At 35.4% G+C, this 27800-nt stretch overlaps 1 protein-coding gene across 14 annotated transcripts in view; it reads left to right on the top strand.

Annotated features, from left to right (window-relative positions):
* The window catches only part of LOC129256662 (trichohyalin-like), a 103537-nt gene that overhangs the window by 50090 nt on the left and 25647 nt on the right, over positions 1-27800 (top strand). For 5 of the 14 annotated variants that reach the window (XM_054894823.2, XM_054894822.2, XM_054894825.2 and 2 more), the window contains exons 25-46: positions 446-620; positions 2235-2422; positions 3380-3574; positions 4705-4942; positions 6581-6696; positions 7220-7392; positions 7961-8168; positions 8528-8689; positions 10804-10962; positions 11327-11509; positions 11853-12015; positions 12316-12506; positions 13032-13252; positions 14994-15181; positions 17829-17858; positions 18445-18584; positions 19149-19341; positions 20634-20776; positions 21814-21945; positions 22361-22580; positions 23411-23484; positions 25347-25476. In XM_054894823.2, coding sequence (XP_054750798.2) covers positions 446-620; positions 2235-2422; positions 3380-3574; positions 4705-4942; positions 6581-6696; positions 7220-7392; positions 7961-8168; positions 8528-8689; positions 10804-10962; positions 11327-11509; positions 11853-12015; positions 12316-12506; positions 13032-13252; positions 14994-15181; positions 17829-17858; positions 18445-18584; positions 19149-19341; positions 20634-20776; positions 21814-21945; positions 22361-22580; positions 23411-23484; positions 25347-25476 — 3622 coding nt within the window. The remainder of the gene's footprint in view (positions 1-445; positions 621-2234; positions 2423-3379; positions 3575-4704; positions 4943-6580; positions 6697-7219; positions 7393-7960; positions 8169-8527; positions 8690-10803; positions 10963-11326; positions 11510-11852; positions 12016-12315; positions 12507-13031; positions 13253-14993; positions 15182-17828; positions 17859-18444; positions 18585-19148; positions 19342-20633; positions 20777-21813; positions 21946-22360; positions 22581-23410; positions 23485-25346; positions 25477-27800) is intronic. The other 9 variants (XM_064097767.1, XM_064097766.1, XM_064097768.1 and 6 more) reach the window with 3 other exon arrangements.

The following is a 27800-nucleotide window of genomic DNA, read 5'->3' on the forward strand; positions in this document are numbered from 1 at the left end:
TGCAAGATTCGAAAATGGAAAAAGTCAGCGAGCGGCGCGGTTGAAAAATTTTGTCGTATTGTATCATTAAATGAATGGTGTTTTTGTGAATTTTTTTTTTAGTAGTTTTCAAAGGTCAGCACTGCTGCTATATTGAATCCCGTAATGCAGGTGAGACCACCAGAGGCGCTCCACTTGTTGATTATTTTGTTAATAATAGCTTCATTCAAACACTTCAGTTAGTTTTTGTTGTGAAACAAGTCTTGAATATGTGAGGTACATATATTATTTGAAATTGGTATAAGCAATCATGTTTTGTCAAAAGTAGGTATGTTTACAATTAAGATATTCTGCAGATGAATGCCCCATAAAATATTTTGTAGAACCTAGGTCTTGATATGTTTCATAAGAGATCAAGATTTGTGTTTCTGTAATAGTTTCATCATATTAACCTGTATATTGATAGGATGCTGTAATGAAGATGTTAGAGATCAAGCATGAGAAAGAGAGAGCTGCTCTTTTACGTCTACTTCAACATGAATTTAGTGAAGAAGAGAAATTTGTTGCAGAGAATCTCATGAATGAAGCAAGAGCTGAAAAACAACAAGAGATATGGAATCAGAGAAAACAACTCAACTTAAGTAAGTATTGTAAGCAACTAATAGAGTCTATAACCGGCAAGATTCACATTGTGTCATCTGTAGAAAATATTTTTAAACTTGGTAGGAGAATTATGTAGTTTTAATATTTTATGCGTGTCCTTGTTTTAATTGGATTTCTGTTTTAGAACACCAATTGTATTTAATGATTTGATAATGATATATTTTGTTCAGGATAATTCCTATTTCTGTTGGCCATGTGTACATTATACTTCTTGATTTACCATCAACACCAAAAGGTAGAATTGTGCACTATGTAAGTAGCCACTTTTGTTGTTATTTTTAATTATGTAATGGATAATTCCACAAATTGTATGTATTCCAAAGTTAAAAAAAAAATCAACTGATGTACAGTGCGTCCCACAAAAAATGAAACCGAGATTAAGCGATGATTTATCATAACTTAATCATAAATCCAATATACAAATGACCTACCATTGTAAAGCTTAGAATCTCCTCTTCATCAGATACTATTTAAATTATTCCTCATTCACGCATGAGTGAGCAAAAACAATTTGAAGAAAGGATACCAAAAACTCATTTGGCGGGGGGTATCTGAATTTCAAAAAGAAAATCACATGTCTAAAAAGTTCAATGTTTGCTCTTTTATTTGATACCTTAAAGGTAAATGCTAGTTTTGGTAACGATATCAAAATGAGTTCGTACAGAATCAAATGAAATGACCACCAAAGTGTCTGTTTGTATAAATAAAACGCATGTGCCAAAGGATTCTAGAAGAAATTGTGTAATTGCTGAGAAATCAGCAAATAAGCACAGGATTCGGGTAGAGCGTCGGGCCCGACGCTCAAAGCAATAATTATACACTGTCCTATGTGCGCTTATCTGTGTTGGGGAAGTTCATTCTGAACATTTTTCAGCGTAGATTTCAAGATTTCACAAAGTTCAGTTTATGTAACTGTACCAGATGTAGATCCTCGATGATATACTGACAATTAAGCCTGGTTTTACAGACTTTCTCATGAAATCAGTGTTTACTGCAACTACTGGAATTTCTCTTTAATCACAAAAAATGATCAAGAAGTAAAAAAGTTATGTTCCCTCAAAACAATGCTTGTATTTCCACAATTTCATTTAATAAACGTGTTTTCATCAGTTTTTCACAGATGCCATCGCACGGTTAACAAAAGACTTAATGCATGGCTGATCGTCAACAAAATGGTCTGTCGAGTGAGTTTGAACGCTAGCCTGTAAAACCTCTTCATTTTATGAAATTATTGAAATTCAAGCCTTATTTCAAATAACCAGAACTTTGTTATTTCTTGACCATTTTCTGTAATTGAGGTATCAAATTAAAGAACAGATATTGAACTTCTTAAATATGCGGTTATCTTTTTGAAACCCAGATACAGCCCGCCAAATGACTTTTTGGTATCCCCTTTTCAAATTGTTTTTGCTCACTCATGCGTGACTGAGAAATAATCTAAGAAATTTCAGATGAAAGAGGAGATTCTAAGCTTTACAATGGTAGGTCATTTGTTTATTGTATTTGTGATTAAGTTATGATAAATCATCGATAAATCTCGGTTTCGTTTTTTGTGGGACGCACTGTATATGAATATGTTTATTTTCATTCAGATAACAAAGAGGAACACTTCAAGCTTCTGTTAGAGGCAGCCATCTTGAAGTTGGTGTCGCGTCGTAAACTTCTACAGTCTACAAGTTCAGAGGTTACCTTGGATGAGGTTATTGTATCTATCATGGCTGACTTACAGCTGCATCAAGATAAAGAGAGTGAGACTATTATACAGACCCTTCCAGATAAGGTAAGATATTCCATCATAATACTAGTAAAGGGTAAAAGGATCAGTCTCTCGACTGTGTATCATATGTTGCGAGGTTCAAATCCCCCTGCAGCACTGGCTTCTATTAACAAGGCATTTAACTGCAAATGCCACTTTCCACCCTTGTGAAATAAATTTGGAAACTCCTATGTACAGGGACAAACATAGATTTAAAACTTCGGATATACTACTACTGCTATATTTCTCTTCTAACCTGTCATAAGTGTAGCTTTGTTGACCTACCTATCCTTCAGTGATCAAATGATAATGATTGCTATGATAAAAAATTATATTAAGAACCCTAAGTCATGTACTGGTCACTTGATTGTTTGAGATAATGCTTTACCTGAGCAATATTCTTTATGGTAAATTATATTACACCTCAATAGGTCCTTGTGTTTTGATTGGTTGCATGATGTCGATCATTCAACTCATTTTACAATGACACCAGGCCAGCCCCAGGCACCACAAGTAAAAACACTTGTGTTTGCAACGTGCACAGTATGTACGTGACAATCAACAGACTGAGCTCGCACTGTGCACATGAGCATATTTTGCATCAAAATTCATAAATTTCAAATGACAAGGATCTATTTTTAGGTGTCATCTAAACCAAATAATGAATGTTTTTCATTCTTGCAATGGACAGCTTCATTAGGTGAAAGATGAAATGAATGATCCATTTAACTCAGCTATGCCTTGTTGAATGGGTCATTTAATCTTTCACGTCATGAAGTATTCTGTCCATTGCACTCATAAACATTCATTTTTTGTATACTAGTCAAGGAGCACCTCATTTGGTGGATGTTTGCATTGAATGAAATACCCAATTATTATTATTAATACTTACTTAGTATGGTTTCTTTTTCTTAAACACCTACTAAAAGCAGTGTACATTGCCTATATTCATGTATATTCATCTTTAATTATTTCTTGTAGGAGTTAGGAGCTCTGAAGAAGCTTCAGAAGGAGAGTTTAGAAGCCATCAAACTTGATATACATGAGAATGTAGCCATAGTGATAACAAGTACAGATCTTGGTAATCAGGCTGATGAGAGTCAGTTGGTAGAAGCTCTAGAAGCTAAATATGATGCTCTTAAAGACAAGTTACTTGCTGATGCACTCATGAAACAGGTAAGTGGTTGTCAGTCTTATTGCTGTGAGGATGAAGCTCAATGAATTCCACATTATATAACACAAAGGCTATCAGTAGCTCTGTTAATACATGTCCCATTCACATTTTTTTTTTTTGTAATCAGGTTTACTTATTCTCATTGTGGGATATTTTTATGTAATGAAATGATAAACACTGAGAATAAAAAGTGGATTTCATCTGATTTTAACCTTTTTCACTTCATTGCAATTAATGTGGTAATTGTGTTTTATATCAACAACAAAAAATCAGCAGATTATTCATCTCTTAAATGTTAATGTTTGGAAGTAGATAAAATGTTAGACCAGCTTAAAGGTCAAGTCCACCCCAGGAAAATGTTGATTTGAATAGACAGAGAAAAATCAAACTAGCAAAACGCTGAAAATTTCATCAAAATCGGATGTAAAATAAGAAAGTTATGACATTTCAAAGTTTTGCTTATTTTTCACAAAACAGTGATATGCACTACTCAAATGAGACAGTCGATGATGTCCCTCACTCACTATTTCTTTTGCTTTTTATTGTTTGAATTATACTATATTTCATTTTTTTAATAGATTTGACAATAAGGACCAATTTGACTGAATCATAAGGTATTAAACAATGCTCATTCCATATGTTCAGGGAGGATTTAATGGTTGTTTCACTTGACAATGAGGAGAAAAATAGAATATTCCATATTTCATATAATGAAATACAAAAGAAATAGTGAGTGGATGACGTCATCAGTCTCCTCATTTGCATACTGACCAGGATGTGCATATAACTGATTTGTGAAATTAAGCAAAAAATTAAAATGTCATAACTTTCCTATTTTACATCCGATTTTGATGAAATTTTCAGTGTTATGCGCGTTGGATTTTTCTCTTTTTATTCAAATCAACTTTTTGTTCGGGTGGACTTGTCCTTTAAATAGTAGATAGATTGATAGATGGATGTATCAATAAATCATTGGATATTGAAAGATCATAGACTGAAATAACTATACTACTAGAAAGTTTAGGTGCATAGATAGAACTCTGAACTAGAAGGCAGATCACATTGAAAGCAATATAAATGAATGGAAAAAAAAACAGACAGTGATGTTCTTTTTTAATGTCCTATAATCCAGATGGGCGAAGGTGAATGGGCTCGTCTGTCAGAGAGAGAACGACAGCTACGTCTGATGAAACTCAAGCTAGAAGAGAGAAGACTGAGACAAGAAGGAAAGATGGACGAAGCCTCTGCACTACTAGGAGATGCTTTAAAATCACAGAAGGCTCTTGAAGCATTAATGGGGGAGTCTAAGAAGGCACAAGAAGAGAAACTTCGGTTGAGGCTTGAGAAACGCAAACAGAGACTCGCTGAAGGTAATTATTCTTATAATGTTTTTACCACATGTACTAGGTCAAAGTGAAGTAGGATACCTCTGCTCTTTGTTTGGAACTCCCTTTCCACCTATTGATGATGATATTAAGCTGCCCTGTATTTCAAGTTTTTAAGCTGAAGCCATAACTAATGCAGCTATTACAATTGCACGATTTTTGTGCCCGAATAGTTCACGCATCGAGTCGTGCCACGTCATTCCATTTCGTGAAGTATGCTGGCCAGTGCGGAACAATGCTTGATGTGTCGTCCAAAAAGTTTATGATTTCTAAAATCATGGCACAACAAATTTAGTTTAAGTTTGCTCTCCTCTTCCCTGGCCACGAACTGATGCACTGGGCAAACTGCTATCAAATATTGCACATACCTGTATGATATTTTAGGTCATTTTTTGTAATAATTGATATTTCTTTCGTAATCTTCAATACGTATGAAGTGCCGAATGAATAATAAATAAATAATAAGTTCATGACTAGTTCACGCCTAGTCCACGAGTTGTTTGCGACAAGTTAAACAATAGTTTGTGCATAATTCACGCAGTTTGTGCAGTTTGGCTATATCAAATTCATTGAGTTCGATTTTATGCTGCAATGAATGATGATGAATTGAATGACGTGACCAATAACGTATCCAGCATCAACTATGACAAAGAAATGTATGGGCTATGCACAAGCATAATAGTCACTATTGCCCCCAGACAATTGGGCCCATGAAATGCTTTGAAGGATCTGATGCTGGATAAGCACCTGGTGACAGTGCGCGAACTATTTGTAAATACTGCGTGAACACGTCATGCCTATGCCTAAACTTGTCGTGAACACGTCGGGACTATGGCACACACCATTGGCGCATTTCGTGCCCCACATTTTCACGGACTGGCGAGATAAAATCGTGGCAATGCGGGAACTCAAATCATGCAAGTGTAATAGCAGCATAAGACATCCAGAGAAAAATTGTGATTGCTTGAAGCACTTTTATTGATTTTTATGACTCCAAGAAAGTTATTGAAATAAGTCTATTGATTTGAATGAAATATGTAACGTGCATGTAAGTTTACAAAATCACAACATATTTCAGGGCTACCAGTATAACAGCAAATCAGCTACTGTTCGGGCTATCCTGTTAAAATAATACAAAATATAATTTTACCGAGTTTTACCGAGTTTTAGAAAGTATAGTGTAATTATTCTATCCAGGGTTGGTTCAGCAATTAGTATAATTTTGAGGAAGGAGAGGAGTTAGTCAATCCCAAGGATCTGGGAAAAAAATCTTGATCAGCCTCATTTGAGACCTGAAAATCAGTCTTCAGGTCAAGCGACTGAGCTGAAGTGAGCCCGTGGCCTAACTTTACTCATGGTGTAGTTACAAGCAGAATTTTCACTAACCAGTATCGGTTGTGCTCACAACTTAACTAACTTTCCTGAATGAAATCAAACACAACCCAAAACTCTTGATAAACATAGCTACATGTATGGCTAAGCCACTGCCTGTTTTATTGGAATATTTTGATCTATGTAATCTTTACAGACATTATCAAATTGCTTATAAGTTATTAAAGAGAGATTTATACACCCAAATTTATACTTTTTTATCTATTTACTGTCAATGTTGAAATCATTTAGGAATGAGTGAGGAAGATGTAGATCGTCTTGAGGATGAAGAGATTAAGCAGGAGGAGGAAGAACTGAAGAAGCAACGAAGAAATATTCTTCTAGACCTTGACAATAGATTAGATGATGTAAGTTATTGTAGAAAATCACATGAACATAATTTCTTTCACAATGTCACTATTAGTCCTTTCGACGTTTCCATAGGTAAAATGCTCTTAAAAAGCATTGGATGGTTGTTTGACAATCTGGGATCGGTCTGATGAATATGATGATGATGATAATGATGATTAAGGTCATTGATGATGAGGATGATTAAAGTGATGATGATGAGGAGGAGGATGATGATGTTATTGGTGGTTGGCGATACTGATGACAATGATAGATGATGATGATGGGGATGATGCTGATGATGATGATGACGACGATGATGACGATGATCATGATCATGATGTAGAAGAATGATGATGATCATCATGTAGAAGAATGATCATGATGATGATGATGATGATCATGATGATGTAGATTGATGATGATGATCATGATAATGTAGATTGATGATGATGATGATGATCATCATCATCATCATGATCATCATGATGATGATGACAATGGTGATGATATGATGACGATATTTATAAATATACATCACAGGAGAAAGCAGCCCTGTTAGCAGCACTAAGAGGTCAAGGTGACAGACTTCAAAGTGAGAAAGAGAGGCAAGCAGAGCTAGCTAGACTGAGAAGGGAACAGAGAAGGGCTAGACATGAAGACAAGTTTGAAGCTGCTGCTCTTGTAATGGGGCTTGCACAGAAAGCTGATGATGCGTAAGTTACTATGAATAAAGTTTAAATTCAAGCAAGGACTGTGATGTATGATTATTTTTCTGAACTGGGCATGCCATAACAAAGGATAGACAGTTTAGTTTGGATGCAAAAGATTATATGCTGTGTAATTACTTGTTACCCATAATTTACGGAAAGTATTTTAATTGGAGTCAAGCAAATTACAATGTTTCTATTTCTGTGAATTAGAATGCCTTTGACCTTTGTTATTACAGCACTGCCCTCAGTATTCATTGTACCCTGGATATAAATCTAAAGACACAACTACCTAATCAATTCATGCAAAAAATTGATGATGCAGGCTTATAAAAAAGAGTTTTATAAAAGATGGAAAATTGAAATTCATTGAATCCTTTTTGTTTAGCAATTTAGTTCCATTCTAAATGCCAGATATAATATATATGTACTTGTAATGTTTGTATACATTATTCCAGGAAACAAAAGGCTAATATTGACATACTGTGTGTTGACATTAGTTCTTTGGATAAGTATGAAGTTACTAGTTTGCTGTATATGCTCCTTTATTTTTGATGTTATACTTTTACTACAGAGTGGAGAAAGATCGTAAGCGACAGGAGCAGTTGGCCAAGGAGCGTTTAGAGCAGAGACGCCGTCTGAAGGCAGCTTCCCGGGAGAAGAAAGAGACTGTTACCCCTGTAATGCTACCTGAGAATGAGAATGACAAACAAGGCTTACAGGAGGCTGTTATCCAAGAGATGGAGATGAAACATGCAACTGAGAGAGACTTCTTGATGCAGGTGAGGGTTGATTGAGATCATGTGTGTGAGAGCAAGGGTGATGATAAAGGTTGGAATTTTTTACTTTTCCAGAAATAAAACCAAAGGAATTAATCTACACATTAATCTTTAATGAGTGGATATGTCTGCACCATGCAGGATTCTGAAGAATTTCATATTATCCTTGGAGATACAGGTTAAATTAAGAGAGGTTTTATAATCAGTAAACCAAATATATGTAGACCTTATATCAGATAGTTTGCAATCCCACTCTGCAGAATGCTCTAGATTGCATATGTAATCATGGAATATATATTTTTCAGAATAATAGTCCTTAGTGATAAATTTCAAGCTCTCATGTTTTGCTTTTTCTTGTACAGCTGGTGCAAGATGAAAGTCAGGGAGACCTAAGGAAAACTGCAAATCTGATGTCTGAGGACAAACGTCAACAGAGACTCAGTGAACTTAAGGAACAACGTAGACAATGGAGAGAAAGTGGGCCTACCAAAGAGACAGAAGAGGAACAAACTGACATTCTAAGGGTCAGTCAACTGTTTCTCGATCTCTCTCTTGTAAACCATTCTACTTTCCCCAACTTCTGAATTTTCCATTTGTTTATGGTACTATTCTCATCTCTCTTTGATTGCTCCATTCGCCTGTTTATATCATCATCTGATATACAGGAGTGACAAAAAAATTTCTAGTAAATCTCTCAGTCACTGACAAACTCATAGATCATTGTCAGTTTATGGCAATCCATGGATATCAGGGTACATAAAATTGCTTGCCAAGCCAGAGTTTATACTAGCAATTCTGGGTTGTATTACGCAAAGAGATAACACACTTACTCAAGAAACTGCCTCTGATATTGAGCTTACATCAATAATTCACTCCTTAACAAGGCTAGTCACAGTTTTTAGGATGAGGTTTGCTATCTTTTGCTGCCCCAATGGTACTGTTCACATCGCAATGAAAACTTAGCGTATTGGACAGAGCTTTGTACACATCAATGCTAAGATCCTGACCGTGTAAGCTTCCCATGTCATGCATGCTTCACATCCTATCATCAAATCCACAGCTTCTTTACTCACATGTAAACTTCCCTTTGCTGTATGTGGACTGCCATCACTTTAGTTGTCCTTCTTACTTAGCTCAAACTCGAAGGCTTGCTGTCACACTTATTTACAGAGACTCGTTCACTTTCTCAAGTTGCTGTTAAGCTGTTGTTGTATTTGGTGGTAATGGAGAAGTGTGGCTATGTTTTGCCTGGGCTGCAGTTGACTACTCCTAGCCTGAGGAAGGCATATTTCATCTTTGTCTTGATCTAAATATATTAGTCTCTTCTTAATGATGTTTGAACCTTAAAAGGACTGGGCTATGTGAGATGTATTGAGGACTGGGGGGGGGGGCATGATGGGCCCCTTCTGATCTCAACCGCTGTTTGCATGATCGCACCAAAATTTGGCAAGCACATTCTTACCACATAAATTACAAGCCAGTAAAAAATAAAAACTTCTTAAAATAATAATTGTATATATATTATGAATAAAATATGCAAAGTTGTTTGTGAAAAACATTATTTGCATATTTAACACCCAATTTCACTTCAATTTTTTTTTTTCTAGATGTCATCTTTGTAATCTAATTTAGAGGTTTCCACAAAGAAAACGTCCTCATGTATTTCTTTGTTTTTAGAATTACTTATGTATTTCTTTGTATTTTCATCTTTCGTTTTTCACTGTTTTTTTTTTTTCAATGGAAATTAATACAGACCATTTAACAACTAAATTAAACCCTAAACTAATTAAGAAGACCAACTAGAATGAAAAAAATCACCCTTTTATGAATTTCATCTTCCAAAGACTTTGTACACAAAGTATAAAAATAAGCTGTTTTCGGCTTGACATTGTCTTGTAAAAAGTCATGTGGCATCGTGTTGCTATACCTGTATGTCGCAAATTTGGTCTCAAAATTTGAGTGAGATTTCAAAGATAAAAGTCATAAAATTTTGTGGCACTATCTTTTTGCATTTTGGAATTATCGCGCGAAGCGTTTTTTTTTTTTGTCTCGCCTGCATAGCAGAGCGAGACTAAAGGCGCCGCTTATCCGACGGCGAAAACGGCAGTGTCGTCAACACTGAAATTTTAACCAAGATTAAGTTTTATAATTATAATCATAACTTGAAAAGTATATGGGTTAGTATAAGGGTAATCAAGTATTACTGAACATCGTGCCTGAGTTTCATGTTTCATGACCAAGGTCAAAGGTCATTTAGGGTCAATGAACTTAGACCATTTTGGGGAATCAATATCGAAATCTTAACCTAAGGTTAATTTATTGAAAAGTCATCATAACTTAGATTAGAAAGTATATGGACCTAGTTCATGAAGCTTACACAAAGGTAACCAAGTATTACTGAACATCCTGCCCGAGTTGGCCCCTCAACAGTCATGACATTCCCAAAGTTACCATTTGAGCAACAAACACAGCAAAAGTTCATTGACAAAGTGAATAGATCTTCAAAAGCTACTTCATGAATCATTTTTATCTCTTCATACTATCTTTATGTGCTGTTATTCAAATTCTCATTTTATATCACTTGTTGTGATTCCTAACATGTTTCATCTTTGTTGCCTTTAAACCTATAAACTTCCAGAAAGGAGTAGCTGTGTTGCTTGAGAGTCGCCTGCAAGTAATGAAAGCTAATCAAGGTCAAGAGGTCACTGATGAAGATGTAGAGGTCAGCCTTATTGCGGACCTTCAGGAGAAACAGGACAAAGAGGCAAGCTATCTCATGGAAGATCTTGAAAGCAAGGTAAGAAATCACACCTCATAGGGAAAATCAGCATATAATAATGGTAATGCATTGCATTACTAAAGTGTCAAAGCACTGCACAGTACTATGAACACAAAGGAATGAATGATGAGGAGACAGGAAAGAACAAAATTGATGAGATTATACTTGAAGAGAATCTGTCATTTATTGTTTCAAGAAGAATGATCTGTCCTAAGAATAACTGAGCTATGACCCACAGATTGAGGTGATGAGTTGTGTATTCTGATATCTTTAGGTTTCTTTCACAATGCAAAAAAACAAATTGCAGTTTCTCATTACACCCCAGACTTGTTAATGTACATCTAAGAAATACCATCTTATCTATGATCTTTGTTAATTTCAGAGTGCAATGACCCTGAAGCAATTGAAGCAAGTCCAGTTCATTGCAAGGGCCAATGGATGGAATGACAATGTAGCAGCCACTGTCCTGGTGACCAAGTCAGATACTGAGATGGTGACTGAAGAACAACTCTTAAAAGCTTTGGAGAACAAATATGATGTAATGAGGGACAAACTACTGGCAGAGGTGAGCTCACTGTACTTCTGCTATTGATTAGACTGTGGATTTCTGTAGAATGTGTATGTATGTTTTATATATTATGGCTGAGGTATCGACGATGACCATTGACACACCAGTAGAGCTCCAAGGAATTAAATTTGGTACACTATTATCTATATTATGTCAACTATATTTATTGAAACGTAATGACACTGAACTATAACTATTGCTACTACTCTCACATGCTGCATTCTTGGTTCTACTCCATACAATCTTTCAGCAATCCAACAAGACCTTACTATTTGGTGCTGTATGAGATAAATCATTGTGGTGTTGAGTGAAGATTTTGATGCATTTGTATTTTCTGTAGGCTTTGATTAAGCAGACAGGTCAAGCAGAATGGGCCAAGCTGACTGAACGTGAGCGACAAGCTCGTCTCATGAAACTCAAGCTCCAGGAACGGAAGATGAGACAAGAGAATAAGTTTGATGAGGCCAACTCCCTACTCAGTCAGGGCATCAAGGATCAAGCAGGTAGAAAGGATGATGATGATGGTGATGATGGTGGTGGTGATGATCATGATGATCATGATGATTATGACGATGATGATGATGATGGTTATGACGATGATGATGATGATGATGATGATGATGATGATGGTGATAATTGATGGTGATGGTGGTGGTGTTGATGTTGGCGTTGATTATTTGGAAGATGAAAATGAGGTGGAAAAAAAGAATGGTGTTGATGATGTCCACAAAAATACTATCATTTCATTTGTTTCAATTTACAAACATAGTTTTATCACACTTTTTTTAATTTCATTTGTTCAGAACTTGCTCGGTTGCTAGGGGCTACCAAAACTGAGCAGGAAGAGAAGTTGAAGCAGCGTCTTGAAAGAAAGAAGCAGTTAAAGGAGGAACGTGAAGCCCAAGGATTAGAGGCTAGTGATGAGGTGTTAGATGAAATTGTACAACATGAGATGTCTCGAAAGGAAGTCCTAGAAGAAAGGAAAAAGAGACATGTGAGTTACCTTTTTTTTACCTTACTTTCTATTTCTTTCCCTCTCTGTCTCTTGCTCTTTTGTATCTATAAGCTTTTCTCTATTTCTCTTTCTTTTCTTTTCCTTATTTTGTCATTTTGTCTGACTCTCTACTTGATAATCACAAATATAGTTTCAAAGGATATTAGTCTATTTGTATTTGCTTTTTTTCTCACAGTAATATTTTTCCTTTTTTAAAAAGGTTTTTATATTTTCATAAGAGAAGCAAGTAGTGTATCGGTAATATGAAGTACTGTGTCGATCATTTTTTATGAAGATGAATTTGTAGATTAGCATAGCATCACACTTAAAATGAAGCTGGTGCAGGAATGAAGTTCATTAGGCATTGAGCTGTCAATAATGTAATATAATCATTTTTGTAAACTCTGGTTACGTTTTTGAGCTGGGATAAGCTATCATAATTGAGCATCCTTAACACTGAACTTGAACATGCCTAATGACAGCATGGAAGTTCAAATAATTGATTTTCTCTTCTTGCACTTTTAGAACATCTTAGAAGGACTGAACAATCACTTTGAGGATGAGAAAAATGCTCTTCTAGCTGCCTTGAGAAAACAAGATGATTCATTTCAGGGAGAGAAAGAAAGACAACTAGCCTTGGCTAAACTTAGAAGAGATCAACGTAAACTACAAGATGAGGAGAAGTTTGAAGCAGCTGCTGCTTTATTTGGATTAGCACAACAGCATGAGAAGGCTAGAGAAACCAAGTAAGTCTTAGAGATGTTATTGAAATATACATGTGTGTAAAATAGATGGAAGCTTTTATGCTGGACTTGGCATGTTGTTAATGTGTGTTGAAATTGTCATCTTATCCATTTATATTAAAATGTTCACAGAACAGGAAGGGATATAAAGAGAAAGAAAATGCACATTTGAATTATGATAAAAATATTTTTTATTTCCATTGAATGTTGACAATTTTGCACCCAACATATAGCAAAAGACTTTTTTTCTTTGTATATGAAATATTGCCTTTTTATATAATTGATAGAAATGCATTAACCCTGATACTCCTGGGGTATTCAAAGCTTGTTATTAACGGGGGGGGGGGGGGGGCATTATGACCCCCCTGAGATCAAAATTTTGCACAGGGGTCAAGAATAATGTAATCTACACAGTTGTATAGCTAAATTTACGAAAGTCCTTTTATTTTTATTTTTATTATTAATTTATGCTTATTTAAGCGAGAAATCATAGATTTTGGTATTCCTCACTAAATAAAGCCTCGGGAATAGCAATTTTTGGTACAAATGTCTTTCATATCTCCCTTATCAATTCCTGAAAGAAAAATATAGATTGTGGTAGTTGTTTCTTATGTATTTCATCGTTAATCGCTAGAGGGTATTCATTTGTCTCGCAATCTACTATGGTCAACAAGGAAATTCGTGATCACTCTCGCAAAAAGTGTTCACTGGCTTTCTAGGAAATTCGTGATCACTCTCGCAAAAAGTGTTCACTAGCTTACAAGTTCACGAGCTTTTGAGTGCCGCTGCAACTCTTTATCAAGTGACGAAAATTATCTGATAACGTACTCTATTTATACTAATCTCCAGGACCGTACGCACGAACGCGAGAACAATAGGTGGGCACTAATCCGTTGCGTCGGTGTGCGGTGCGGCCGGTAATCCGTATATGCAAATAAGCCGGGGGTATATGCAAATACGCCGTGGGTCGGCAATATGCAAATGAGACCAAATTGGCGGGCTCGCTAGTTTCCCCGTGGGCAGGGGTTGACTAGCTGAGCGGTCCCTCGTTCGGGACCGCGAACGATCGGGTCGGCGTGCACTGCCAGGTAAGGGGGTATTGTGCTGTCGGATGGTTCGCATCCAGAAATCAGGGATGTCGATCCCGCTGTGTCTGTTGAAGTTGTTAGGACAAAGACGTATACTAATAGCCTCCTTAATCCTGCGTGTATACCAATGTCTCTCTTTGGCAATGCAATGTACACCCTCCCAATCTGGGTGGTGCTGCTTCTCCCAAGCATGTTCTGCCACCGCGGATGTGTCGGTTTGGCAGAACATGCTTGGGAGAAGCATTTCTTTATTTTTCATCAAGCTTTTTCAGATGCATATGTGTGGGTGTGTCTGTGTGGTAATTATTTACACTATTTGATGATACTTTCACGAAAAGTATTATGGCCCTTCCTTCCTGTCAAATTTTTGTGGGTACTTCCTTATGCCTCAATATTTCAAAACAAAATTTCAGGACTTTTTGTCTCTGATCCTTCCCGCAAATTTTGAAACCAAATTTATGGCTATCGGACTTACCGTGCGTGTGTCAGATTACGTTTACCAAACACATGTCACTGAAATTTCTATATTTTTCTATATGACTGTGTATAACCCAATTTCCAAAATCAGAATTAAATCCCCCCCCCCCCCGAGATTTAGGAATAAGAGGCTTAGATGTTCTTCAGTGTAATTATTTCTTTCTATCATGTTACCTTAGCTATGAGAAGGATAAAGAACGTCAGAAGCAGCTTGCTAAAGAGAGATTAGCAGCTCGACGAGCCAAGATGGCAACAGAAAAACAAAGTGGTAAAGTAGAGCATCTTACAAGGTCTGAAATTCAAGAACAACTTTTGACTGAAGAGAAAGAGAATGCTAAAGCAGATGCAGCACATGCCACCAAGACAGGTAAGATGCATGGTAGCAATAGAACAATATCATATTTGGGGGTTTTCTTTGGATTATTAACCCTAAATAGACTGGGCTATTTCGACGCCTAAGAAGACTGGGGGGGGGGGCTGATTCAGCCCCCCCCCTTATGATCTCGGCCATCGATCGCGCGATCACGACAAAAAATGGCATGCGCGTTATCCATGGCATTATCTACAAAGCTATAATATCAAATTCTACGAAAAATCTCATTGCTCATTAATTATGCTAATTTATGCGAAAAATCATAACTTTGCTCTAATTGATAAAATAATGCCCCTAAAATGCTAATTTTTGTTTCACATACTCTAGATAGGCATCTGATCAAATTTATTTTTCAAAAATTTCAACATCACATTTATTTTCTTATGTATTCTATTGTTTTCTAAATTTCTTATGTATTTCTTTGTTTTTCGACTTTTTGTTTATGTCTCACCTGCATAGCAGAGTGAGACTATAGGCGCCGCTTTTCCGACGGCGGCGGCGGTGTCAACACCAAATCTTAACCTGAGGTTAAGTTTTTGAAATGACAGCATAACTTAGAAAGTATATGGACCTAGTTCATGAAACTTGGCCATAAGGTTAATCAAGTATTACTAAACATCCTGCCTGAGTGTCATGTCACATGACCAAGGTCAAAGGTCATTTAGGGTCAATGAACTTGGACCATGTTAGGGGAATCAACTTCAAAATCTTAACCTAAGGTTAAGTTTTTGAAATTTCATCATAACTTAGAAAATATATGGACCTAGTTCATGAAACTTGTACATAAGGTTAATAAAGTATCACTGAACATCCTGCATGAGTTTCACGTCACATGACCAAGGTCAAAGGTCATTTAGGGTCCATGAACTTTGACCGAATTGGGGGTATCTGTTGAATTACCATCATAACTTTGAAAGTTTATGGATCTGACTCGTGAAACTTGGACATGAGAGTAATCAAGTATCACTGAACATCCTGTGCGAGTTTCAGGTCACATGATCAAGGTCAAAGGTCATGTAAGGTCAATGAACTTTGGCCACGTTGGGGGTATTTGTTGAATTACCATCATAACTTTGAAAGTGTGTTGGTCTAGTTCATAAAACGTGGAATTAAGAGTAACCAAGTATCACTGAACATCTTGTGCGAGTTATAGTAGTTTTCAAAATCAGCACTGCTGCTATATTGAATCACGTGATGCAGGTGAGACCGCCAGAGGCATTCCACTTGTTTATTGTTTTTTTCAATGGAAATTGTCAGGGACTCTATTTTGACCATAAAAAAAATAAAATTAATTGATTTTAAGCAGTAAAAGGAAAAATAATGATATATTCATGAATTTTGGCTAAAAACACTATTTGCATTGGATTTGTACACAAATTCACAATTTTGAGTAATTTTGGGTCTGCATGCACTTACAAAATGTTATGTAATTTTGGACCTGCGTACCCGGGGGTCACGATTTTGGTCTCAAAAGTTGCGCGAGACTTAAAAGTAAAAAGTCAGTGAGTGACGCGCTCAAAAAATTTGCGCGGCGGATTTATCACGAAAAATGTCAAGATTTGTTAGCATAGCTGCCAACTACTCCTATTTTGGCAGATTAATATTCCTTGTTTTTCAATGAAAAGTCAATGCTTAAGTATACAACTTCTGTAAAGATTTCTACTTTTTACTTCATTCTGATTTCTGGTCTCAAAAGCTTGGTAGCTATGTGTTAGGATGTAATATATTTCATGGTTGCTCTTTAATTTCAACATCCATGAAGATGAATCATATTTAATTTAGTAACTCAAGTCCCAGTTTATCAATCTTATATACCTGTATCTTTAGATTTTGTCCAAAATGCAAAGGAATTATATGTTAATGAATTCATTAAGTCAAAGAGTATTACCACTTGGGTGAAAAGTTCTGTGTAATCATGCCTGAATTCACTTCCTGTCATTGTTAAATTTAACCAAGTCTAACAAGTCACTGATACATGATTTATTACCATGTTCATTGTTTTATTCCTATAGACTTTGCATAGTTTTTACTAATTAACATTTCTTAGTCCACTTTGCTTCTGTTAATATCTTTGAATAAAATCTCATATTCATTTATTTTACTTGATTTATATTCCACTTTACACACCTGTATTCCATGAAATGCAGTAATGGACATTCATCCATCAACTCCATCTTCATTGCATGTAGATAATATCATGTGAAAGATAATGATTTATAATTACACTTTGTGTGATAACTGTTCTGACAATTATCTCTTAACTCTACTTCACATCATTGGCTTCACTTATTAACATGCAAAATGCCATGTCGTGAACACAAAGCAAATTCACTTATATTCACCACCACCACCCCCCCCCCATGATATAAGACATTATCTTTTTATTTGTAACTGTGCATCCCATAGCATTGACTCATTATAACTAACAAGAACTTAATATCACATATAGATATAATATCCACCCACTTAAAGCAGTATTGAAGCAGAGTAATTACTGATCACTAGCTATTCTAACTTATTAACCTTATCAACATGCCACCGTGAGTTTGGAGAACATATTTTCATTCTACATGTACAATTTAATCTTCATTGCTTCCATCATGTGTGCACCATCTCCTATCCTCACCATCACACTCATCAGCTGATGGAGACGTTCTTGTTATGAAGCAAGGTAACTCATTACCAACATTAGCACTTATTTCTAGTACTTCTTTGTCATGTTTTATATAAGTATATTATTTGCAGGTTATTACTTAGAGGGAGGGGGTAGGATAGAAGATGTTCTAACCCATTTGTTATCATTTCATTGTTGTTGATGAATAGTAACCCAAATGAATGGAACAAGTTGTATGTGTGCATATGGTTATAAATTATCATAATTTTGTTCTGCATGTATCAAATCTCACTTCTGAAGAGCGCAGCATATTCTATTAAGCAATAAACAAATCATTCTTTCTGTAGCAGTTGTATGTATACATTTCTTATGTATGATAACAATTTTTTCATACTGTGCTTGTAAGAGAACATCACATTTATTATATCTAAAGATTAGTCCCTGTGTGATTGTGGTTTATACAGGTTTACATTTGATGTCAATATAGATAGATTGATATACACTAATCAAGTCATGTAATTGTTTGGACCTACCCTGAGAGGGTATGCAAGAGATTGATATTCATTTATAACCTATATTTTTTCATCAGTGTATGTTTGTGACTTTAATTGAATAATCTTAATCCTGATATTGTTTTCTTAAGATCCTATATCCCTGGTTTCTACGGTAATGGATGAGGTAGATAAGAAGCAGAGTAATGAGAGAGATGTTCTAGTCACTCTGGTAGATGGTGCCTTGAATGATACCAAGGAACGCTCACGACTTGAAGAGCTAGCTCTCAAGGTAGGAAAGAACTTTTAGTTGATAAATGAATAGTGTGAACTTAATATAACAGTTTTATTCCTGGTATACATGATAAGCACCCACTTCATCATTAAGTAATAAGTTTATTTATGCAGTTGAATATAACTGTTAGCAAGTTATGAGTTACTTCATGCATGACTGCTGACATTTTCTTATGCTTCATCCCAACTTGACCCTGGTGTTTCAAGTAAGTAGGATTTCATTTTCTCTACTCAAGCATATTTTAACAAGTAGTAAACTTGCATTTTGATGCTTTTTAACACCAAGAATTTCAATCTATCAATATTGGATTTAAAATTCAAGTGGATTAAATGACTGATATGTTTGAGCACCTAAGATATGATCACCATGCATGCATGAAGCAATCAGGAGTACTCTGCTCTAATCTAATATTTGTGTCTGAATGAAATAAGCAAACACCAAATCATCAAGGATATTATACATTTAGATGAATATGTTAATATGACATTGTTTGATTGTGTTTACATCAGCATATATGAGCATTATAACTATACAAGAGACTCATTGTATATTTTGATGCAGGATCTGCTTGCCCAGTTAGAAGCCCTGAAGGAAGAAAGACGACAGCTTCGAGAGGATGCTGATCTAGAGTTTGGTGATGTAGATGTATCTAATCTGAATGAAGAAGAATTATCAAGACATCTTACACAGGTCTCAGAGTATCAAGAACAACAACATAGACTTCTTAAGAATGCTATTAACATCAAAATAGAAAGTAAGATATCACATCCCTTATGGCATGACTTCTGCAGTAAGACACCGTTCTCATTATCCTTTCTAAAACTAGTTTACTGGAAACCAGTTCAGGACACCAGTTTGGAAGAACGCATTACTAGCGTTCCCATTTGATCACACGAAAGTGGTTTTCAAAGTCACTTCACGTAAAGCAATCGCGTTGCTATGAAAACAATCTCGTGCGAAATTTGAAACTTCAATGTAGGCATTCTACACTTGTTCTGTGGAGTAGCACGCTCAAAATGTGCGAAGATCGCTTTCCGAAGAACGGTTGTGTCCTCACGCTAAAACCAGTTTAACAAGTCAAAGTGGTTTTGAAAACTAAATTGCGTGGTGGTTTTATGAACCGGTTTGGAAGATTGCTCCCAAGTTCGCTTCGACCATTCTCATTACACGTTAAACTAGTTTCCACTAAACTAGTCATAGGAAGGTAGTGAGAACGGTAATTTTTGCTACTCAATAGAATTCTAATAACATTAGATTGGAAGTATATGGATCCTGAGACAACCACCCTTTAATACAAGTTCCCCTGGACATCTTTCCCAAACTACCCCATGATATTATTGTCCCCACCTGATTACCCCCCTCCCCCTTAAAGACAACTGCATTCTTGGTCAATGAACCTGTGGACAACTATTCTAGCCAACTGCCCACTATGACAACCACCCATAAGGGCAATTTCCACTAGGATGATACCCTTACCTGATTACCCCCAGGACTACCATCTTCTAGGATACATACCCCGGGGTAGTGTGGCTTGTTATGATTTCTGCAGATATTTTGCTAATTGATTTGCAGTCTGGGAATAAAGGCAATATGTGCCCAGACATTGGTGATGACATAGTAGATCACAAAGACTACATGTCTAACACAGTAGCATGAATGTAAAGTCAGATCTGAGCACAGGATATAGATTTGCCTATAGCTCTGGTTCACCAGCTTTAAAATAATTTTTTATTCCATTTATGATAGATCACATGATGAGGCAGTGATATTTATTACTGCTCCACCTGATTCGACAAGACAGGGTTTTTAATTGACTACCCCCTTCAAGTTTTATGTAAATCCAGTGCCATGATATTATTACCTTGTTTCTTCTGCTGTATAAAAAAGAGAGAAAGAGAGATGGGGTGGAAGACAGGCCCACTGATACATTGATTTAAAAAATTTGAACAGAACATGTAAATAAATAATTTTTTTGTTTACTTCCATCTTCCAACACAAAGCAACAAAAAATATAAAGTCTTTTACATTATTTTTTTCTTTCTTTAGTGACCCGTCGTTCATTGCTTGAGGAGAATCGTTTATCAAAGGAAGAGATTGAAGAGGAACTTGCTATCATGATGTTAACAGAGCTTCAACAAAAACAAAGTGTTGAAGTCAGTGCTGTCCAGCATGTGCTGGAAGGCTTTCCGGTTAGTCTAACAAATACTTCTCTTATGTTCTCTTGTTTTCTGCTCAAGCTTACACGCCAATTTATTTTTTCATTTTTTAATTCAATTCATAAGCCTTGTTCTATAATCACTTTCAGCTTGTCCACCATGTTGTGTATTATTTACATAAATATATGTATTATTTAATCTGTCACCTTTTGCATACCAGTATTCAGAATCATATTCATATCTGAGATGCTTCTTAGTCCAATATATCATATAATAGTGAATAATTTCCCACCACTTAATTCTCTTATTTGATCTATATTTCCAGTGCCTTATGTTTTGGCTGCTTTTACTTATACTTTATAGCATGTATGTTTATAGATTCATGTACTTTTCATTCATGTTGATAAACTGCATAATTATCCCAAATAATTTGCTACTTTTATATAGTTTGTTAGAAAATTAAAACACATTGTATGATCATGAGGTAGTTATCAAACAGTTAATGCTTTTGATAATAATACTGTCAATTGTTCCTGCTTAGTACACTTTAGCTCACTGTTAGATTCATTTTTTTTATTCTTTATTAGTATGACATGAATATTTCATTTTGGAAAAAGAAACAGATAAACCTCCCCCACCTAATATGCTGCACATAATATTTCAAACTTTATGCATATTAAGTGATCATTCTGCAAAAGTAATTGTATTGCATGTTTTCATAGCATATATGCTTTTTCATTAATGCTGCCTCTTACCATTTATTGCAAGAGGCGTTCATCTTCATATATCTTAGAGATTTAGGGGCAATTCCATGAAATATGTTTATCTGGCCCCTATGCAATGGCTCTTTCTGACATGATTTGTGTCTTTTATCTAGTTCACATGAAAGGGTGTAATACTCTTAAATATTCATGGCTCAAGCCATTTATAAAGTGAAGTAAGAATGAAGAGAAATATGGTCAGATGAACAAAAAGATTATTTCATGGATTTGTCTATTCTCATACTATATCACATTAGTTTCACATGCTTGCCTTTCCACCACACTATTCACCTTCAATATATCAATTAGGGAGATGAAAGGAAAGGTAGAGGCCCTCCTCCTTATGGGCTTGATAAACGTCTTAGTATGGCATCCATTGCTTCTGGTGTAGGACACTCATTCAAAGAATTATTCTTCTTGGAATCTACAGAAAAAGTAAAGGTAACAGTATAATGATGGGAGGTCAACATAAACAGCCTACTTTATTTACCATGATCAAACTTCTCTTCTAACATTACATTGCATTAGGAAATATATCACAAAATATGTCATTCAAATGGTATTTAAATATTATTGAAAATGTTATTTCATGCCAATTGTTATCAATTGTTTGATTGTTCAATTTTTTTACTCTAATTTTTATAACATGAAATTAAAGTTTTCTCATATTTTTCATGAACATTATGTACATAAATGAGTAAAGATCATCTGGTGAAATAAATATGAGAAGTCTTGCAGGTAAGAGCTCAGCTTCTTCTTGTAGTCTCAGAGAATTATTTGATAGAAGTAATACTTAGACAATGATGATGTATTTACACCATATACTAACATGCACTTGTTTCCTTCCTATTCATAGAGTGATGAGTTCCTCCTTCAGATGAAACTTTCTCAACGCAGAGCACGGCGGGAGGGATGGCTTGACAATGTAGCAGTCACAGTGTTTGACAACACTACGGTCACTCTTGAGATGACCACTGAGATTGAGGAGATAACTAAAAGGATACAAGCTAGAGAGGATGCCCTCTTAACTATGGATAAAGAGCTTGAAGAGAAAAAGGCAAAGATAATGAAAAATGGTAAGTGCTTCAGTGTGTGAGAGCAAGTATCCAGGTATTGTAGAGTATCCATCATGATAAGTATCTGTGTAATTGATCTGTCCAAAGTATGTGTTGTTAATATAGCATACTCACTAGGGTCATGAAAGTGAGCATATTTGCCATGAAGGGTCTGGTGTCAGTGCATGACATCACACACAATGTGTGTGCTACAAGGTGACAAGATTACTTTGTGCAAATAAGTAATGTGATTAGTGGACATCAAACCAGGGAGAGTGCACATTTATATGGCCTGCAGTTTATTTTTTTCTTCTTTTTTTAATATAATTATAGTCTATTGAATTCTGAAAGATTGCCATTAGAGATAGTCATTCTATGGTGCCCACATGAATGCAACTATTTTCCAGTTAAGGTTTCACTTAGGGTATTATAGATTTAAACCAAACACTCTTTTGGTCATAATTATTTGAATTACTATACATTTGCTAATAGAGTTCAGTTTTGACGTCATCAATGATAAGACAAAAATAATTCAGGATGGAGTAATGTCCCCAAAACTTATTTTTTATGATCAACGGCAACATACAGGGTTATGATCATATTATCATACTAGTGTTCATAAAAATACTGATTCAACCAGTATTTTATTAAGGGTTGATTTTGAAAATGGGTCCTCCACAATTCATATATGTACAATACATGCTGGGATCTAAAGGACTTTGATAAAGTGTTCAGATCCCCTCCCCTCCTATGAGTAATTTGAGCTCTTGTATTTTACAATTACCATCATTGAATTACACATATGTCACATTGTTTAAGAGTAATATATTTTCTACATTCTGTATTTTCAGGAAGTGGTAGGTCAGCCAATGAACTGGATGCCATGATTGCCAAGCTAGAGAAGGAATATGCAGACAGAAAGAAGGTGGGATATTGTATTGATACAGTTCATTTAACTTGCATTATACTTTTTCCTGATAGAGTACAAAAAATTACCAACAAAGTTATGAACATTCATACTTGTAAGTGCTTAGAAAGAGCTTAGAAATTACTTGCACCAAAAATCGGGTCCCTGATCAAAATAAAATAACTGGGTATTTTTGTTTTGGTTGTATAAAACCCATTCTGAGTCATAGAATCAGCTGATAATTTTATGATATCATCTTTGTCTGTAGCTTACTTATATCCAGTTATTATATTTATAAATAAAGCAAGTGGTCAAAGGGCTATTTGTATTTAAAAATACACCTATTTTTGTCTCGCCTGCGTAGCGGAGCGAGACATAGGTATCACTATTTCCGGCGGCGTCGTCAACAATTGTGTTGTACACCCAATAACTTTCTATAGCTTCGAGGTGGGATCACCAAATTCATACCAGAAGTCCATCTCTTAAAGGCACAGGTCAAGTTCGAATATGAGTCGAATTTGAATAAGGTCAAAGGTCAATGAACTTTCCATGACTGGCACTGTGCTCTGTTGTACACACAATAACTGTCTATATCTTCGAGGTGGGATCACCAAATTCATACCAGAGGTCCATCTCCTGAACGCACAGGTCAAGTTCGAATATGAGTCGAATTTGAATAAGGTCAAAGGTCAATGAACTTTCCATGACTGGCACTGTGCTGTGTTGTACACAAAATAACTTTCTATAGCTTTGAGGTGGGATCACCAAATTCATACCAGAGGTCCATCTCCTGAAGGCACAGGTCAAGTTCGAATATGAGTCAAATTTGAATAAGGTCAAAGGTCAATGAACTTTCCATGACTGGCACTGTGCTCTGTTGTACACACAATAACTGTCTATATCTTCGAGGTGGGATCACCAAATTCATACCAGAGGTCCATCTCCTGAAGGCACAGGTCAAGTTCGAATATGAGTCGAATTTGAATAAGGTCAAAGGTCAATGAACTTTCCATGACTGGCACTGTGCTGTGTTGTACACACAATAACTTTCTATAGCTTCGAGGTGGGATCACCAAATTCATACCAGAGGTCCATCTCCTGAAGGCACAGGTCAAGTTCGAATATGAGTCGAATTTGAATAAGGTCACAGGTCGATGAACTTTCCATGACTGGCACTGTGCTGTGTTGTACACACAATAACTTTCTATAGCTTGTAGTACTTCACTCTTGCATCATTTACTTATCATATGCACACAGATCAATTTAGAAAACCCTACTGCTAAAGTGAAGGCAAGATGGCTAAAAATCACACACAATAAGTTTTTATATTTATCTTTCATGCACAACCTTTCCTCCATTTTTTCAAACAATAAGTTTGCCATAACACCTTAATAATTAATTTAATTTTACAATTTTACTCACATTATTATCAATTACATTCTTTTTCACTAACATTCATTTCCTTACTTGCATGGAAATAATTATAGCTTCATAGTATTAACAGCATTCTTAGTGTTATCTGATTTTCTAGGGATAAAGTAGGCCTATACCATTAATGCATATGTAAACTGTCAGAACCACAATTCACCCCCTAAACTGCTGACAGCCTCAGAAGTCATATAGCATAGTTTTGACATGCAGTCTCTTCATGACTGCAATATGCAGGCGAGACAACGCTTGGCGTTTGCCTTGTTGAGAGAGAGTGCCAGATTCCACATTTGAATTCTAATGGCTGAAAAATTCGATGACACCTACATTCGTGCCATAAAAGAAAGCAACTCTCATTGGAGTTAAATAAATGATGATGATGATGATGGTGGTGATGATGATGATGATGACGACGATGATGATGATGATGATGACGTTTGTTGATTACTCAGGCTCTAGAAGAGGAGCAATCCAGGGAGAGAAGACAGGAAGCAGAGATGAAAGAGGTTAACCAAGAACTGGAACAGAAACAACAAGAACTTCAGAAACTTGATGAAGAAATGAAAGAAGCCATTGAAAAAGGTATGAACTTGTCATAATGCAGTGGTGTGATTTCACGTTGTACCCTTGCAGACAGTGTCTTTGAATTTTTATATATAAAACTTGCTTGTTTATTTGATTACCTTGAAATCTACACCTTGTTTCAAGAGTGAGGGTATGAGATGACTTAATCGCAATAAGGAGACTAATTTTAAAGAAGTAGCCAACATTTCAATTATTGAGTTAATTCTTTAAAAATATTGAGTTTCAAGAGAAATCAGAAAAAAATGCTTTATGATGATCTTTAATATAGAGATATCTTCAGAAAAAGTAAAAGCAAAACGTTTTATATTATGATGTACACTAATCACTTTGTATTTGTCCTGACATATTACTGTTAGGAAGTTTGTACTTCTCAAAATATCTTCAAACTCTACATCTTTAAAGCCATTTTATTTATTATCTGAAAGTTTGTTAACAGTCATATTAAATTGGCTTCTTTTTACTGAACTAATTGACATTTCCCGTCCATTACTTTATATGTCTAGATAAAAGTAAGTACCCATTGAATGAATAGTGTGAAAATTAACTAATTCGAGTTGTGTTGTTTTGGTTTTTATTTTCTATCCCATCTATTGCAAACTGAGTAACTAACAATTGTATGGATTGTTTTAGTGGATTTTGGAAATTGGGCAAAAAAATGTATTTTTAATTTTGTTTGGAATAGGCCCAAGTCATGTCAGAATTCCAGATTCTGCCTTTGTTGTGCCGATGGGAATCTAGTATTGTGATGAGATGTAAAAAATTTGAACAACACACAAAGTAATAATAAAAACAAGGATTTTTATGTTCACAACTATCACAATGTTTTGTATATATCATAAATGTATAACAAACTGGATTTCCAAACCATAATGAAAGAACTCTGAGGATTTGCTTGTCACACCTAATCACTTTCTTATCCAAAATCACTGTTCTGTGTGATGTCTCTTGTAAAAGAGGTTGTCATATCACACACTTATTTGTTTCCGCAAATTCATGTCACAATGTACTCACTCTATGTGAAGAGACATCTCCCTAGACATATCAATTGATGGACTACACAAAGATCACCTAAGGACGTTCCATAGTCAAAATGAAATCCATGTCATTTTCACAAAATTTTGCACATACCGGTAGTTACTTTAGCACCTAATTATTCCAAATATACAAAAATTAACATGGGTTCATGTGCTTGATTTTTTGCTATTGAGCGTTGAAGTTCATCCATTTACGAGGTCTCGAGAAATACGCAATAAAAATAATTTTATGTTTTTAAACCCCACGAGATGACAACATTGAGTGTAAACCTTAATTAATCAGTCAAATTCCATCTAAATTTCACCAAATTGTACAGTTTTGAATTATATTCTTAAGGTAAAGAATCTACTCATATTAGTTGCTATTTGTTTGCTCTTTAAAGAGTAGTAGCACCTTCAATTTGAAATTTATAAAACAAATTAAAGAAGTGCAATATATGCTGCATTTCATTTAAAACCCATGTCATTTTCTCAAAATTTTGCCTGATTGTAGAGAAAGGAATACTAAAGAGGTGTGAAACATTAAAAGTTGGGGGTTCATGTGCTTGTTTTCAAAATATCAGCACTTTTGTTGGAACAAATGTGCTTTTAAAAACACAAAAAAACGCACCAAAAGGCTTGTATCTTTAGAAGGGAAATTCTACACCACTATCTTATTTATTCAAATTCAAGGTCATACTTTGCAGCACTGCAGAGTAAAGTATTCTGAAGAGATAGAGGGTATTAAAAAGTTGGTCCATATTTCATTTACAGCTACCAGCTTCGTAAAATAACATATCAAGATTTACTGATACCTGTAGCTGAATACTCATCTGTTCACTTTGGTCACATTTGCTCTCCAGCAGCCTTACGGCAAGTCAAAAACAGCCATTTTAACATTTTTTTACCAGCTACATATAGGTGGCTTGAATTAAATCTATTGAAACGGCTGTTTTCGACTCGCCGTACGGCCGCCGTAGAGCAAATGTGACCGAGGTATTATTGTGAAGTCAACGAGCATGGCGTAAAATATGCACAGATAGGGATGTGCACAAACATAACTGGGGAACGTCCTTAATATGCCCACTGCACTACATTAAAAAAAATGTGCATTATTAAATTGGTAACCATTGTCCACTGAAGACAAAACTGATGAATTTAGACAAGAAAATAAAGAAATATGACATTCATGCTTCCATGGTTTTAGTATATTGATATAAGATTTAAAATTATATTTCAATATTTTGAGAAATCTAAAATAAAAAGAATACTTAACGTTTTTGCTCTGAGCTAGAATTTTTAGCGTAA

This window comes from Lytechinus pictus, chromosome 3 (genome assembly GCF_037042905.1).
Source record: "Lytechinus pictus isolate F3 Inbred chromosome 3, Lp3.0, whole genome shotgun sequence".
NCBI lineage: Eukaryota > Metazoa > Echinodermata > Echinoidea > Temnopleuroida > Toxopneustidae > Lytechinus > Lytechinus pictus.